The sequence below is a fragment of the Phasianus colchicus genome, chromosome 5, assembly GCF_987193195.1.
Source record: "Phasianus colchicus chromosome 5, bPhaCol1.hap1.1, whole genome shotgun sequence".
NCBI classification, from domain to species: domain Eukaryota; kingdom Metazoa; phylum Chordata; class Aves; order Galliformes; family Phasianidae; genus Phasianus; species Phasianus colchicus.
In genome coordinates, this window is record NC_143440.1 from 18489117 (window position 1) to 18506485 (window position 17369).

The window sequence follows — 17369 nt, forward strand, 5'->3', positions numbered from 1 at the left end:
TTTGTCAGCGGGGGCGGCGAGCGCGGCCCGGGTGACGTCATGAGAAAGTGCCGGCTCCGAGCGGCGGTCCCGGCCGCGGGCGCCGCGGGGCGGGCGGGCAGGATGCGGACCGCGGCCCCTCGGCGGCGGGGCGCGGCGCGGCTCCGCGCGGAGCCGAGACCGTTAAGGCCGTCGGGGGCCGCCAGCCGCCCGCGGCTCCGTCCGCGCTCCGCCGCGCTCGGGCGGCGGGCAGGTAGCGGCGGGGCGGGCCCGGCCCGGGCAGATGCGCGGCGGGGGCGGAGCCGCGCCGTCGGCCGCCCGGAGAGGGGATCGGAGCCCCGCGGCGCTCGCCCTTTCGACCAGTCCCCTTTGTGTCGGCGGGACCGGGCGGCGAGATCTGCCCGGCCCGCCCGGTAACAGCCCGGCGCCGCCATTGGCTCATGCTAATGGGCGCTTCCTGCGGCCGCGCCGCCCCGAGCCGGGGGCTCCCCCGGGCCCCGCGCCAGCGCCGCTCCCCGCCGGCGGCACCGCCCGCCCCGAGCCCAGCGCCCCGCCGGGCGCCGCGGGAACCCGGAGCGGGAGGGGGCGGGCGGCGCGGAAGCGGCCCGGCTGAGCGCACGTGGGGAGAGGCGCTGCCCGGGCCGGACGCAGCGGGGCCGGGGCGGCCCGCGGCCTCGCTTGGTGCCGAGCGGCGCGGAGCGGCGCGGCGGTGCGGGAACGCTCGTTCGGCGGCTGCCCCGCGGGTGCGCGGCGGGCAGGCCGAGCTCCGCTTTATAAACGTCACCGCTCCCCGGCCCACGTGGGCTGCGAAAGCACGTGTCTCGCGTGCGGCCCGACGGAAGGGCGCGGGGCGGCTTCGCGCCCTGACGCCCTGCGGCCCGGCCCCGCCGCGTGCAGCCCTCGGCCCCGACGGCCGCCCTCAGCCGGGGCGAGATGAAGACGGGCGGGCAGCACGGCGCCGCCGGGGCGCGCGGGCAGCGGCCTGGCGACGCGGGCACGCGGCTGCGCACCGGCGCGCCCCACGGCTCTGGCGTCGCTCGCGCCGCACACATCCCGCGCGGCCCCGCGGCGCGCCCTCGACGGCCACGAGGCCGTCCCTAAAAGCCCGGGCCGCAGCCGGGCTTATGGCTCGGGCCTCACGGGCCGCTCCTCCTGCTCGCCCTCGCTGCGGCGTTCACCCGCGGGCCCCCGGCTTCGTCCTCGGCCTGGAGACGCTCGGAGGAAGCTCTCCGTTGGGGACGGAGCGGGGCGCTTCCAGGTAGGCGCAGCCCCACGCGGACGGGCCGGCACCCACGTGGGCCTCTCGTGGGCCCGGCCACCATTTTGTGCTCGGGCGGCTCCGCACGCGGGGCGCCGAGCGCGGGCTGCTCCCGTTCGTCGCCCCGCGCCCCTCGGAGGGAGAGGCGCCGGCAAAGGAAGGAGAAGCAGAACGGGGGAGACCCCGACGCCTTCACGGTCCCGGCCTGCGGCCAAGTCGACGGGGCTGGGAAAAAAAAATAATAGAAGGAGGAAACGGGAGAGCGCTGTCCCCTGGGGATCCGCGCCGAGGCCTCGTGCCCGGCTCGGAGCGCGGCCCGCAGGTAGCGCCGGGCACAGCGCGTGGTGCCGCGCTCCCCTCCCCGCGCCCCCCGTAAAACAAGGCCGCGCTCCCCTGCGCCTACGGCCCGTGCCTGTGTGTGGCCCGGCCCCATTCATCGCTCGGCTCCCACCGCACGACTCTCTCCATTTTTAAAATTATGCACGAGGCACCGAGGAGACAATTTGGGTTTCCCCCACCTCTCCCCTGCCCTTGAAGAAAGCGAGCCCTCGTCTCATTTGCATCTGCATGAAACCCCTGCGCTCTATAAGCCGAGCAAAGGGGAAGGACTTGAAGCCTATGGGATGGCTTTAGGGCTCTGCCCCTCGCTTTTGGCTCTCTCTCTCTCTCTTTCTCATTCTCTCTCGTGCTTTGATCTCTGCTTAACAACAGTAACGTCACGGACTATACAGGAGAGTTTTGTTGGAAGTTAGAAAGTTTTTCAGCCTCCAGAGGGCTGTAGCGGCAGTAGCAGCAGCAGCATCCAAGGGACTCCTGGAAGGGGAAGAGAGAGAGCGAGCGAGAGACTGACTCAGTCCTTGAGGAACTGACTCGAGACGAAGGAGGCAGACATGGAACATCAGCTGCTGTGCTGCGAGGTGGAGACCATCCGACGAGCCTACCTGGACGCCAACCTGCTCAATGACAGGGTGCTGCAGACCATGCTGAAGGCGGAGGAGACCTGCTCGCCCTCGGTGTCCTACTTCAAGTGCGTGCAGAAGGAAATCTTGCCATATATGAGGAAAATAGTCGCCACTTGGATGCTGGAGGTGTGTATGCTGCGGGGCTCCCTCCGCGCCGGCTCTGCCCTCGCCCCCCTCCCGCACGGGGCTCTGCTGCGGCACGCGGTGCGGCGGCCGCGGGACAACGCGGGCGGACGGGCGGACGGACGGCGCGGCGGCGGCACCTCCGGCAGCTCCGGGCGGCGCGGGGCCGGGGTCCGGCAGTGCCACCCGTCGGGCCGCCGTCTCCGAGCCAGGTGCGCCGGGCACGGCCGGACCGCCGCCGCCCCGCCGCCGCCCGCCCCGAGCCCCGCAGCCCCCGGGCGCGGGGCCGTCGGGAGAGGCTGCCGGTTATTTTTCGGGGATTTTATTTTAAATTAATATCCTTGTACACGTATGCAAGCGCTGCCCGTGCCAGTATTACGCGCCATCTTTGTTCTTTTATTGCAAAGCAAAAGCGTTTATTAATCGGGAGAAAATTAGAAAGTCCCGGGGAGCGCGCCAAGGGGGGGGGGTGCGGCGGGGCCGGGGCCGGGGGGGCCGGGGACCCCGCTGGGGCGGCGGGCAGGGCACGGCCGGGGGGCTCCGCGCTGCCGGGGGGAGCCGCGGGGTGAAAGTTTCTTTGTTCGGCTCGAAGAGAGCTCGGGCTGCGGTCACCCCTCAAAGGCGCGCTTGTGCCGGGCGGCGATCTGCAAGGTCGCCTGGGAAAAGCGGCTCGGAAAGGGCCTCGGCCCGCGCGGGACGCGTTTGGGGGGGCCCCCGGCGGGCGCCCCGGGAGCCGGGCTACGTTTTCGTGCCGTTTCCGAAGCGCCGGGCGCCCGCGATCTATTTTTAATTAATTTTTGAAAGCGCGGCGCCGTGCCTCGCTCTGGGAAACGTCGCGCCCGGCCGCGCCGCGGGCGGGAGAGGGACGCGGGGAATTCCACTTCGGGGCGCCTCCCCGGGACCCCCCCGGCGGACCCCGGGCACGGGGCTGGGTAAAGGACCCCCGCCGCTTCGTTTTCAGCGTTTTTCCGGAGCCCGGCGGATTTTTTAAATATTTTTAAATATTTTTTGAAAAGATGACGTCTGGGGAAATGCGGCTGGACGCCACCTTTGTGTCTCGAGCGGAGCGGGGATCGCGGCACCGCAGCGAACGGGGGGCAGAGCGAGGGCGGAACGGCCGAGCCCGGGGGCAGCCCGGCCCCCCCTTCTCCCCCCCGCTGCCCCCGCGTTTTCCTGCGCTTTCCCATTTCTGTGCTTTTTTCGTCGTTCGTTCTGGGGGCCGCCGCGGCGGGGACGACGAGCTCCTCCGCGCCGACCCCCCTTCCTCCCGCGAATCGTTCGAACGCCGCGTTTCCCCCGCTTGGCCCCCGTGACTTTCATTTTCCTTCGCACCTCCGTTCTCCCCCCGTTTCCCGGCCGCGTTTCTCTCTCCCCCCGCAACCTCGCCCCGCACGGCCCGGGTGGGGGAGGGACGGGCCGCTCTGCGCCGATGCCGAATTTGTTGTTCAACGATCTCCGTCCTTCCCGCAGGTCTGCGAAGAGCAGAAGTGCGAAGAGGAAGTTTTCCCCTTGGCGATGAATTATTTGGACAGATTTTTGTCGTTCGAACCCCTCAAGAAAAGCCGGTTGCAATTGCTCGGAGCTACCTGCATGTTTGTGGCTTCCAAAATGAAGGAAACGATTCCTCTGACCGCGGAAAAACTGTGCATTTATACCGACAACTCCATCAGACCCGACGAGTTACTGGTAATTGCATATTTAATCACCTCAGGCCAGAAAAAAAAAAAAAAAAAGAAAAAAAAAAGGAAAAAAAAAAAAAGAGAAACGGTCCCCCCGCCAAGCACGCTGATGGGGAACCCCCTTCTCGGGGCCGGGCAGGGCCGCATCCTCCCGCCTGCACACCGCCCCATCTCCGCGGGGCTGCGGACCGGCAGCGGATCCCCGCGCCCCCCGCCCCCCGCCGAGGCTTCCCCGCTCGGAGCCGGCGCGGCGAGGCGCGACGTGGGCGCCCCCTGGCGGCCGCACGGGGTGCGGCGCTTCCCCGGAGTTGCGGCGGGCGGCCCGGTCCGGCCCCGGGCGCGGCGACCCCCGCGGGAGGGCTCGTCGGGCCGGGCGTGGGTAGCGGGCTGCGGGTGCTGCACGGCCCTGTGTGCACCATCGGGGCTAACCGCGCTTTCCCTCCGTTTCTTCCTCTTCTTCCCCCTTCCTCCCTTTTGTCTTTGCAGCAAATGGAGCTGCTGCTGGTGAATAAGCTGAAATGGAATCTGGCTGCAATGACCCCCCACGATTTCATTGAACATTTCCTCACTAAAATGCCTCTGGCAGAGGACACCAAACAGATCATCCGTAAACATGCTCAGACTTTTGTGGCTCTGTGCGCTACAGGTATGAGCCCTGCACGCCCCGCAAAGCGCGTCGCTCCCCTGCGCACAGCCGGCCCTGGCTCGCGGCTATGGCTAACGTGGGCTCTCGGGGCTGTGGGGAGGGAGCTTAAGCCCTGGTTATTGCCCTTGTTGTTTGTAGAAGGTGGATTACTCCGCACAGGTAAGCTTTTTCAGAAGACACTTCTGAGTTGAATGCATTGGCTGGGGGAGAAGCACCGCTCTTCTCTGTGCAGCAGCACGGAGCGCACGCTGCGGGGCACAATCCCATCGCCTCCACGCGCTGCGTTTTGTCAGTGCCACATGGGGGAATCCTGCCTGCGGATTTATAGGTGGAGGGAACTGCTCTGTGTGGGGGTTTGGAAGCTTCCCTTCTGAGCCGCCTCTTCCCCTCTGGCGGCAGTGGCAGGAGCCACGCGGTGCGGAGGCTTTGCTGGCTCAGGCCCGGTGCTGCCATCTGCGCCCCGGCCACGTGCTGCGCCGCAGCCATGTGCAGAGCCATGTGCAGGGCCCCGTGCAGGCGCTCGCCAGGCTGGGTCCGCAGGGCCCCGATCGTTGGTTTCAAGGGCACCGTGCCTGTGCGCGCCGCGGCTTTGAAGTTCCGTGTTTGCATGCGGAGTGTGTGTGTGCGTTTGTGCGTGCGCCGGCTTCACCCGCTGAACCCTGGCAGAGCGGGAAGGAAAAGCTGTCCTCCAGATCTCGCGGTTCCCACAGACCGGAGCGGAGGAGCAGGACAAAAGAAGTCCTGGAGGGAAGATAGATCCTCTGCTCAAACGCGGCGCGTTCGGCGCGTTGGCTGTCAGTATGACGAGACAAATCCACGAATGGCAAAGGAATAAGGAAGAAAAAGCAGCCAAAGCAAATGTTCTTTTGCAGTAGCACGTAAAGAGGAATGCCAGACGCTGTTAGCACCGATAAAACGTAGTGCAAAGGAGATACTGTGCTGCATTAAACGCTAATATTTGTTAGCGGCCGTGCTGGAAGATATCGAGCCTGCAGTGGCACCTGGGAAACCTCGGTGGGATGTGTGGTCAGCCCAGTTAGGGGAGCTTGTTTTCCAGATATGGACTTGGTAAAAAGATTCAAGAGACATCTGCAGGTACTCAGAAGAAAACATGGGTTGCACAGAGCCTACTGATAGAGGCCCAGAGACAGAACCAAGCCCTCATGGGACGTCTATAAGCACTGGCATCACCCGGCGTGGTGGGGTGGCTCCCACTGCAGCAGCACTGTTCCGGGATCGGGGTGTGCAGCCCCCCAGCAGCATTCACACCACCTGCAGAAGCACCACGGGAAAATCAGACATGCTCTCCATGGCTGATCCCACCAGGTAAAGCTGCTGGGACCCTGAACGTGTAACTTGCTGGTTTTGACACTACCTCAGCTGTTAGCTAAAAAGAACAGCTACCCGGCCTCCCCTTGGATATGGGGATGGTTAACCTAGGTTGTTGTGCTGGCAATGACAGGGATGAAAACAAGAGTAGTTCAAAGGTTGGAGACTCGCTAAAGGTCCAGTACTTTGATCTACTGCCGGTGTTGTTATGTTTCCTTATAGGAAGCACATCTAGGGCCTTTATTTAACACTGGTACACACCACAGCTGGAGAATGCATCAGTAAATGAGAGCCATGTTCTGGGAGTTCTAGTTAGCTTTTGAAAAACAGTGCTGAGCTCACCGGAACTGGGGCCTTCTTTGGCTCCCTGTTCAAGTTGGGAATATTTCCTGGGGAAAATGCACACACAAGGGCTGTCGCTGGGCTCTGTATTTTTATTGTTATTTTTGGATGTTGGGATTTTCTCTACCTCTTGCTTTCCCCACGACTTCTTTGTTGGCTAGTGAAGATAACATGTGGCTTAAGTAGCATCTGGACTTTGCTTTGCAGTTGCTGGGTTGTATTTCCCCTTGCCAAAATGAACCTAGATGGACTGCAAATGCCTTGTGTTGCCTGGATGCTGTGCTGTGGGGCCCAATCCAAAGTCCACTGGAAACACTGTGAAACTCGCTGAAGTGGCCTCGGGGGTGAGCTCAGTATGTCCTCTGCTTGAAGTGCACAGCCCGTGTCCCCTCCTGAAGGAGGGGCTCCTGAGGGGAGGCAGCAAAATAATGCTGGCTTAGAAAGTAAGATCTCTGCCAGTTGGCTTAGCAAGGTGAATGCTGTGGAAGTGTTTGTGGATGAGTGTGCATGCATGCTTGGTCCAGAACGAGAAGGTTATGTCGCAAGGTGAAGTGGAGGGGAATTCCTTCTGAGCTCTCTCTTCAGTTGCCTGGCTAGTAGAAGTGGATTTGTTTGATTTGGTTCAGTTTCGAGAAATCCATTTTCACCAAAGGATGTCTTTGTGCTGTGGTAGGTTTGGGAGAAAAAGAGAAAAAAAAATTATCAAGGGTTGTTTGAAGTTAACACATAATTGAGCTTAATGAATGGGGCTTTGGCATGGCCGAACAAGGCAGGGATAGCTCAAAAGGAAGCAGGCCTCTTTTGGCCCAAGTTAAGACCAGCGTTGAGGGAGAACTGCAGCTCTATACAAGCATAACAATGAACAGCAACAAATATTGGAGCTTCAGCATTTCATTATGTTCCTCTGGTTATCAAAACATACCGGGCTCCTTTTATATTATTATTATTATCGCCATTATTATTGTTGTTGCTTTCCTTCTCTCGAATAGAGAAAGAAAGATCTCGCTTTGAAACAACCGGGTTACAATTCTCCTATTCTCTGGCCTTTATAAAATTGGGAGTCTCAAGGTATGTGACCAGTTGGAACCTGTTGCATCTTGCAGCAAGTGATTTATGTTCGCAGTTTTGATTTGCCTCAATGAAAAGATTTTCATTCATAGCCCCCAGCTCTCCAGACGGATGGAACTGCTGCTCCATTTAAAAAGGAAAAGGGGTGACTCGCCTTGTTAGGAATTTTTTTTAAAGCGCTGCAGCGCCTATATGCCTGCTTTGTCCTCCCTTCAGGGTGGCTGGCATTCTTCTCTCTCCTCCCCCTCCCCTCTCTCTCTCTCTCTCTTTTTAACAACGCTGAAGTTGTTTATTCTTTTTGGATGAAGTCTCAGATAGGCTACTGGGGATGTGTGCTTCAATTGATGGGGCCCCCTACCCCATTGTGGCTGTGTCAGGTCTAATTCATCTCACCGAAGCCCCCTTGTTCCTGAGCGCTCAATAGCGCAAGATGAGGCGATGGAGGCTGACAATGATGCCACACTCTTCACTTGGGGGCATCCAATTACAGGCGAGAGGGGCCCCCTGATTAATATGCTGAAATTAGTGGCCTCTGCCACAAATAATTCCTTGTTGAGTTGCAACAAAAAGGCAGTCCATGCTGCTTGTCTGGAGTGGTTATAGGGACAGACACAAACTGGTCATTTAAACTTCATTATCACTTTTCCACCTTGGAAAGAATGAGGGTGTGACTATGAATTCATGTTCTTGTTTACTGCTCCATTTAAAAGAAGAACGCAAATATTAATCCCAAACATGATCTTGTCAGGACAGACTTCATTAAACTGACACATTTTGGCCACGTCCTGTGCGTGGAAAGCAGTCAGCACTGGCGTGAAGTCACTGCCGCTGTACCCCGCTGGAAACCAAATTGTGGTGAGATTCACGTTTGCCTGCTGGAGGCCCTTGCTTCTGGAGCCCACCTGCCACCGCCTTTCAGTATCTCAGCTGGGAGACCATCTGTGGAAGGCGCGTGTTGTCAATAACCAACCGTAACTATCTTGATTTGGGGGAATGACGAGAGCTTGATCCAAGGTGTGTGTACTTAACATCTGTCCCGAAATGGGCGGGTTAGGAAAAGGGGGCAAATTACATTTGCTTTGAACGCAGTGGCGCGCAGGAGATGGCTTTAGACCAAGGTTGGCTTTTTTGCTGGCAGTGCATCACAAAAGCTGGGCCACAATTAATCGTATCAGTTCTAACGTGAAGGTTCGTGGAGCGCGAGGCAAAATGCCCTTTTGAAGGTGGGTATTGGTCTGGGCTACAACAGTGTCAGAGATACGTGAGCAGATTCGGAGAGGGGACTTCCACAGAGTGGTGGAGACTTCAGTTTCACTGGTAAAACATTGTCACAAAAGTTATTTTACCATAATAAAGGAGATGCATGGTTTAATACTTACACTGTTCCACTGAGCTCTCTAAGCTGTCCATTCCTTTGATTTCATTCAGGGGTTTGACAGATGGTTTATATTTTTTCAGCCCAGAGGAAGTTGTATTCTGATAAAAGCTGAAGGAATGTATCTCAGGTTCTTGCGTATAATGTGGCATTTCCCTTTCTTCCTCTCAAAATCAGATATTTGCTTTGCGCCACTTTTTCTTTTCGATTCCCCTCCAAGGTGTACACTGCCACACATCAAACGCATTCCTGTTCAGCGGAAAGAGTCTTAGCATTAAAACGTGGATTATTCTTATTAAAAAACGCACCAAAACCGTGCTAAATGGCAGAGATAGCCCCTTAAGGAATCATGGGAGTGGCTTTGTGGAGAGACCTACAGCACTGCAGTCTGGAAGGGGGCCCAGCCTCTTGTCAGCATGGTGTCACATCAGAATGTAACTGATTGTCCGCCAATTCTTGGGACCCCCGTCACTTAGTTATGCCACATTTACATTAAATCCCTGTTGCCGGGACGGATGGCAGCCACTGACAAGAGACTAGGTCGAGACAAAGCATTTTTAAGATGAAACCTTAATTTAAATATGGATTATCTGCCTCCTGACAGGGCTAAGCGGCCTCTCTCTTCCTTTCTTTTTACTGATGTCGCTGTTCATTAAAGCCATATTCCTTTGAACGTCAGTGCTTTAGACGGCCCAGGGACTCTGGTCGGAGCACACCTAGGGCTTGGTGGTGCACAATGCTGGGGAATGGGAGCGGGTTTCCCCTGCGGCGCTGCACCATACGAGCAAAGTGCTGTGACGCTGAGGTGCCCAGGTGACGGTGGGCTGCCAGGTGTCAGTGCACAGCGGGCTGCCCGCCCGGACCACTGGTGGCAGGTTGGGGCCTGTGGCAGCTCGGAGCGGGAAGCACCGGCGTTTGGGTGCAGCAGCTGGCAGCTGAAGCCATGCTGGGAGAAGAGAGCGTATGTGTATGGGCAGGCTTCTACAGCAAACATTTCAGTCTTTTTTTTTCTTTTTTTTTTTTCCCCTCTTCTTTCTTCATACAGATGTTAAATTTATTTCAAACCCACCTTCCATGATCGCAGCTGGCAGTGTGGTAGCAGCTGTGCAAGGCCTGCATCTGGGGAACACTAACACTTTCCTCTCCTATCAATGCCTTACACATTTCCTATCACAAGTTATCAAATGTGATCCGGTAAGTGACTCTTCTCAGTTGATCCTTCTGCCTTATAGTTTAAGAACGAATGCCTGCTTGCTGCACAGTAGCTAATCTGGCAGTAAATCTCGATAAAGGTCAAACCTCAGAGTGCGTTTCCTGAAGATGCTCGCTGGTGTTGGTCCCCGTTCTGTGCTGTCGTTACGACCATTAATAATCGGCAGTTACAGTGCTGCAGTTTACTGATAGGAACGCCACGTCCAGCTCTGGCGTTCTTGAGAGGCGTATCTGACAGCGCAGAGGAAACCCTGAGCTGAGCTGGGGCAATTGCAAAAGCCGTATTTGCTTGTAGGTAATTAAACAGCAGTCTGTGCAAAAGAAAACTATTAAAATGAAGACGAGGAAATAGTTACTGGGATTGCAATAAATGGACCTCGTGGTATCTCTGACCTTATCTTTGACCATTCTTGAGGCCTTTTATTGTGCCAAGTGGTGTGAAAAAGCCCTTCTTAAAAGAGTTCTAATGATCTAATTTGGTTTATTACGTGCTAGACCTGCACAGTAGCTGGTATTGAATTCCTTTTTGGAACAAATGCTTGTCCCACGGCTTTCTGACAAGGTAGATGGTCCTCACAGGACTCTCATTTTGCCCTGCAGCTTCCAGGAGATGCACATCAGTAACTAGCGAGCAATAAACCTTTCATGAGTGAATGGGCCAGGAAGGGAGCCTACAAGGAAGACCTAAAGTCAATGATCCATGTCATAATGGTGTGTGAAGTTGGGGCAGAGTTGAGCTTTGTTTTGCAACAATGTGGAAGACCAATAAATAGATGCTTTTAAAAGGTTCCTGTGAGGTCTCCCAGTGCTGGACAATGAGACAAATAAAGACAACTCTGTGGTTAGGGCAGAATCTTTGAGATGTTGTTATATAATTTTACAGGTTAATAATTTAAATCCATAGAGAATTTTGTCGGTCCAGGTCCATCAGAACTAGTTCTTTGTAACTGGGTGTTGTTGGTGGGATTGAATGATTTCTGGAAAGATGAATGCATCATAATGAATTATTCACAGCAGAATATTTTACGTTCGATAAACGATGTGAAACAACTGCTGACAAATATTATATCACAACTTATTATTTTGATCAATTTCACAATGCCTCAGTATTTATTGTGTTGTTTTTGCCATTTACGTTACTCAAGTGAAGTAGTATGGATCCAGTGCTGAAATGTTAAATGTTATAGGAACTTTACATGCGAAGGTAAAATGCTGTAAATATCCCACAGCTCAGTTTGGTATGTACACGTAATGCTTTCAGTGAGTTTGGGAAGAGTGTAGGTATGTCAGCGTATGATTGGCCTCTTCTTGGCACAAGGTAACTGAAGGAGGTACTAAGGAAAAATTCTAGGCTTGCTGTTGGTATCGACAGCAACTGACTCAAACAGAGGTGGTATTTAATTATTCCTGACAGAGCATTGAAGGAGATGCTCTCACACCTTAGAGAACAAGAGCATGTCCTTATATGACTTGACTTACTTGATGACAGCTCTTTTAGAAGAAAATTTAGCAAGGAGAGAACCAATGCTAATTTGTTTTCTATTGTCCAAGATTGTCATAAGGCCACAACCTGTAAGACCTGAACTTAAAAAAAAAACTAAGACCTTTAAAGGAAGTAACTATCTTCCAAATTCCACTGCTAAACGTATTTACTTGTTTGTGCAGCTAGAGTTGGAAAGTTTTTGTAGAGACTACTACAGAAAATGAGGACCATAAAATTATACTAAATATAGATACATGTTGTGTTTGTAATGGAATAAGAGTACAGCATCTTTCACTGCTACTACTTTGGAAAGGGTGAATTGCTTGGTTTTGTACATAGTGTGATTCCCTTGCAAAGACAGTTTCCCATAAGGCAGGACAATGTAAGCCTACTGCCAGTGTCTATTTAGCTGGCATCCATGTGAAGTTTGTGACTCCACAGTGATGGTTCCCCTTTGTCAGCCTATACGACTGAAGCCCTTTATACTGATGTGGCTGAAATATTAAGAGTGTGCATTATAACAGCATGGCTAACATTCTCCCAGATTATCTATTAGCTAGAGCAGCCGGTCTGTTGGATTTCAGGTTATATAATTACACTTTTTTACCTTTAGTCTCAAAGAAAGCTGAATCTAAAGTAAAATGGATATCACCTGATTGGAATTCCTTTAATGGTTCATGTTTATGTTGGTAGGAGTCCAATTTCCCATTTTGACTTTGATCAGGGGTAATTAGAAGTCAGATAATCACAATTAGAAGTCTTGGGCTGTCTTCCATCATTCTATTCTTGACCCCATCATCCAAACAGATGGAATTTTACCTGACATTCATTTCCAGGCCAGAAATTTGCTAAACTAGATTAGATTGGGTTTCCATGCTGTCTGTTAGCACATTGGAATTCGTCTCCTGCCTGCTCCTACTCAGAGGCACCTTCAGATGTATGCTTGCTATCCAGAGCAGGTCAGGCAGCAACAAAGGACTTCCAAGCAGCTTCTTTTTTGTTGTTGTTGTTTCCGTTAGTATCTGACCTTGGAGTGTGATCATGTCTGCTGCGTGTGTTAAAGGTATTTGACCACATCAGTTAAGCTAGCGAGTCTTTTTTTTTTCTACTGAGGGTCTTAATTAATCCAAGAAGGGTTTATGACCTTGAACAAACTGTGGGCATTGAAAATTTGGGTAGCGAAGCAGAAAAGTTGTTGGGAGAAGTTATCAGAATAGTGCACAAGTTTAGTGTTTGCTTTTCAGCACTGAGAAGTACTGAGAATGAAAACAAGCTTTTATGAGGTTGTTCACGGTGAATTTTGTATTTTGCAGTTATTTTTGCTAGCCCTAAGATATTCCTGCAGACAAACCGCTCATCTGCTAACTGAGTAATGCATGGTTTGAAACAAAATGCCTCACACTTAAAATACTGTCCATCACCTGCAGCAGAAGACTGCAGTTCAGAAAAATTGTAAGGATAATGCTTTAAAACATATTATGTAGTTCTGACATGCTGTACTGTGAGACTTTCACAGGAATTAAAAATATCTGTGGTCAAAAATAACCTTTAAATGATGTAGTTCTAGATATTAATTGGCAGCTGAACTCCAGAGGGAGAAGAATAGGTATTTATAGAAACCCTTTTGAATGGTTTGAGTTTTTAGAACTCAGACACGCTATATGCAAATAGCAGCATTAAAAACAAAAACAGGATTTGCTTTGCTCTGAAAATAAATTGGCTTCAGTTTGGAACCCTGGGCACAGTACCTTGTTATAACAGAATTATCTGAAAAAGTGCCCGGATTTGTAAAAGTGAAAATCCCCAAACCGCTATTCATGTGCTGTTTAATACATCTAATTCCAAGTGTGACTGAGGTACATGCTGCAGGACGGGCGAGCAGCAGCCGCACGGACAGGATTGATCTGTCATATCTTGGGAAGGGTGAGGGGCTTCACAGGGAACTTAGTGGGAAGGCCAGAGGAATGCAGGAGCCAAAGGCATCATGACTTCAGGATATGAGGCGTTTCTTTTTGTCATTTAAAACGCTGTGTGTCTCTGTCAAGAGGAAATATTACACTAGGGTTTAAACCAAGAAAGGTCATAGGTTATGTGTTTTCAGTGAGCTGTAACTGATGGTCTGATCTGCTTAGAGGTAGGATTAACCTCCCTCTCTCTCAGAAAGGCCTCGCAGAGAATTGTTTGCTTGGGTTTCTAATCTTATTTTACCCCAAATGCCATGTGCCCTTATTGGTGGCAGAGGAGATTCTTGTGGTAGTGGAATCAGTGAAAAGCTGGTAGATCACACAAGAAGCCTCTGAATGAAGGCAGAATTGAAACTGGGAAATAAAGAAAACAGCAGGCAGGTCACCCTCTCAGGAAAACAACATTCATTCTCAGTCATGCACATCCTAACACTTTTGACGGCAATTTATCATGGAAGACTGGGTTCACCGCAAGGGCTAACACATGTCATAGGTTAAATCAGAAAAGGCAGTACTGAAAGGAAACTTCAAAGTCCTTCAGACACAGAGTTAAATATGTTGGGAAAAAGCTTACGATATTTGTTGTATAGATAAGAGTAAACAGCACGCTGGAGGAATTTTGGCAAAACAGTGGGATTGTTGTGCCTGTTGAGGCACCACTTCTGTGCCCTCGCAGTGGATGTGCGTGGCTCTGAAGAATGCAGCCATAGTTTGCAGGAGGTCGGACAGGTTGAGCCGACAGGCCTTCTCCAGATGGAGTGGCTGCGCATCGATAGGTAGACTTGGATGTGCCTGCTCGTGACGTGCTCAATGGCTGGGGAAGTTCCCCTTTCCCACAGTAGACCTGGTCCTGCTGGGCGCTTGCTGCTCTCCATTCAAACCACAGCCGCTGCACAGGACAGCCATTGCACCTTCCAGAGTGGGCACCCAGCTCCTGATGTGGGCTGTGAAGAGGAAAGAGCTCTCTCTCTGAGCTGTCAGGGTGGATGCAGTAGCAAACTGAAAGCATGGCAGCACCTTAGTGATGCTTCTAAAAGATCTTTGCACATTGGGGTCACGCAGGTGGTTAAGTTTCTCTGGTCAGGTGCTTTTTGAGTTAGAAATCAGTTAGCTAACCTGAACTGCCCACTACTGCAGATAGTAGCAGCTTCAGCTTTGTGTATGTAAGCATCCATGTACGTGCCACTTCTGTTGAAGAGCTTTCTCATCCAAGGTCCTGCCAGGGTGGCTATTGCCTGTGTCACTGCAGGAGTGTGCACCACATCCTCGCAGTTCTGCGTGCTGACACAAGGAGCAAAATGACAGTTGTTGCCAGAGGAGCACGTGTGGAGCTGCTGACTGAGGCTGTTAAATGGAAGATGGCAGGAGTTACTGCTGAAGGCTGGAGCCAGTTAGCATTCTGCAGCAGTTTGGGTGCCTCATCAATCTTTGCAGTGTTCAGCACTGCTCTTCCTACACTCACAAATAAGACGACAGTATTTCTCGTGACGTTTCAAGAAAAGGTATTTTGACTGTGATGTTAGTATTTTTCTAAAGGACCCTGGGTCTTTTTTCTCCTCCCGCTTAATCTTCCCTAGGATTGTTTACGAGCCTGCCAAGAACAGATTGAATCCCTCCTTGAATCCAGTCTACGCCAGGCACAGCAGCACAACGTATCTTCAGAAACAAAGACTGTAGAGGACGAAGCAGACCTTTCCTGCACACCCACTGATGTGCGAGATGTGAACATTTAAGAGGACTTCTTCTAATGGGTTTGCTTGGCAAGAGAAGCAGACAAAGAAAGGGCATCTGAGAAGGAATCAGCATCGGGATCTCCCCCCCAGAAACCCTTTTCTCCAGGACATTTTTATACCAGAAGGGAAAACCAGTCTTGTTATATTTTTTCTTGCTCTGTCTCCCTTCCATCTGTGACTTCAAACAAACAAATAAACAAAAAATACCCCAAAAACTGTCTTAAAAAAGGAAAAAAATAGTATTTGCATTGCCCCCAGGGGTCTGTGCTACAAAAATAGAGGATTTTATACAATAATAATCAACTAGTTTTTATATTAAAGTGTTCTTGTCTGTATGTTGTAAAAATAGGCATTAACACACAAAATGTCTCCAGGGGAGGTATTAGATTTGATTTCTTACATATAAAACCAACCAACCAACCAACCATTTTTAAAGTAGAAGAGGGTTTTTTTAGATAGTAAATGAAATATTCTTTTTTTTTTTTTCCTTTAAAAAGCATAACTTTAACGCAGTTCTAGGCTTTTCTGTATCTTGCTTGCTTATGCATTTAGTCACTTTATAATTCATCTGTAAATGTTTATTTTATTTCCTTAGTTTTTTTTTTTTTATCCTCTTCACCTTATAAATGGTTAACGTAACCCATAAGTTAGTGTATGTTAGTATACAGCATTATTATATGTTAATCTTTTTTTTTGTGTGTGTGCCTGTGGATTGCCTGTGCATTTGTAGGGTTCCAGCTTAGCGTTGTTGGGAAAGGCCAATGTACTACTCATACGATACTCTATTATAAAGAGAAACCGAAATAGTGACATAATATATTATATTTTTGTAATCTTCATATTTTTGTAGTTACCTGTGTAAAAATGCTGGTCTGACCCCACAGATATTCAGCCTAATTATGGTCAGGTTCAATCCACAGTTTAGTCTTTTTTGTTTGTTTGTAATATTCTAAAACCATTCCATTCAAAGCACTTTCAGTCCATTAGATATAGGAAATACATTCTTTTATTGTGTGGGAATTTTTTTTTTTTTTAATGGAATGGTTTGGAAATATATTAAGTGCTTGTTCGCAAACTCAGAATTGCAAAGCAAGTGCATTTAACTATGGTGTTAGAGGAAAGGTGATTTTTTTTCCGAAGGTTGTGTTCCAGTGAGAGAAATTGCATTCACAAATTGCCAGGATATCTTCCTATCCTTTTCTATAGAAAAGTTGAAGTTTAGAAATCCTTTGGTGCCAACACATGGTTATAAATTAGGGGCCTTAAAGGTTCACGTATAGGACGCATAGTTTAAGGACTGTCTCTAGATGTTTTACAACTGAAGGTTTTTAAACACTAAAATATATAATTTATAGTTAAGGCTAAAAAGAATATTTATTGCAGAGGATGTTCGTAAGGCCAGTATGATTTGTAAAATAATGCAATCGCCCCTTTTTGAAAAAAAGAATCGTTCTACCCTTGATGTCGCAGTTTTAACACAGCTTATTAAAGAAAAAGGACACGCTTCAGAGAACAAACCCAAAACCAAGCAGTCTATTTGGCCCCTTAGACATTTTCAATAGCAGGCTAACCATGAAAAAAAACGCCATAGTTAATAGATATGAAAATTGGAGTACTTGAAAGAAGTTCTTATTCCAGTATATGCCCCATTTTTTTTTTTTTTTATTTAGCTACAAATAGAAAATTTGCACATCTTGGCTATGTATCTTTTTATTATTATTTTAGGAAGTAGCTGAAGGGACGTGGACATAGCTGTTGAAGTTGATGCTCGAGGAGAATGTGATGGTGAAATGTATGTGAGAAAACTGCCGCTAAGGTGTTGATTGTAAAAACAATACAAAACAAAAAAAAGGAACAGAGAAAAAAAAAAAAAGAAAAAAGAAAAAAATTAAAAAAAAAAAAAGAAAAAAGAGAAAAGAAAAGGAGTGGATGCTCCATTTTTATTGAGCTGCTATGGATAAATTCCCAGCATGGTTTGAAAAAAAATTAACATTGCTTTTCTGTATCTTTGTCATTGTGTTTTGCTGCTATTTTGTGGATCAGTTTTTTTTTTGTTTTTTTTTTTTTTTGTTATACAATGTCATATACTGCCATGTTATAGGTTTTAATTTTCTCATAGAAAATTATATTATTGACATCATTTTTTTTTTTTGTAGATTTTTTATGTGATCAATTTTTACTTAATGTGATTACTGCTCTATTCCAAAAAGGTTCCT

General features: G+C 50.4%; 2 protein-coding genes across 3 annotated transcripts in view; one reads left to right on the forward strand and one right to left on the reverse strand.

Annotated features, from left to right (window-relative positions):
- The first annotated feature begins 1279 nt into the window (after nucleotides 1-1279).
- On the forward strand, nucleotides 1280-16822 carry CCND1 (cyclin D1). 2 transcript variants are annotated; one of them, XM_031593300.2, is made up of 5 exons: nucleotides 1280-2325; nucleotides 3793-4008; nucleotides 4488-4647; nucleotides 9807-9955; nucleotides 14998-16822. In XM_031593300.2, the coding sequence occupies exons 1-5, from the start codon at nucleotides 2128-2130 to the stop codon at nucleotides 15151-15153; spliced, it is 879 nt and encodes a 292-aa protein (XP_031449160.1). In that variant the 5' UTR covers nucleotides 1280-2127; the 3' UTR covers nucleotides 15154-16822. The 2 variants fall into 2 exon arrangements, with proteins under 2 accessions (XP_031449160.1, XP_089996861.1); XM_090140735.1 differs by lacking the exon at nucleotides 14998-16822 and adding an exon at nucleotides 10574-11243 and having other exon boundaries at nucleotides 1949-2325.
- LTO1 (LTO1 maturation factor of ABCE1) overlaps nucleotides 6845-17369 on the reverse strand; it is a 28325-nt gene continuing 17800 nt past the window's right edge. The window contains exons 5-6 of the transcript XR_016466791.1: nucleotides 8766-9010; nucleotides 6845-6982 (exon numbers count right to left, since the gene is read on the reverse strand). The gene's annotated coding sequence lies outside the window, so the exon portion shown is untranslated. The remainder of the gene's footprint in view (nucleotides 6983-8765; nucleotides 9011-17369) is intronic.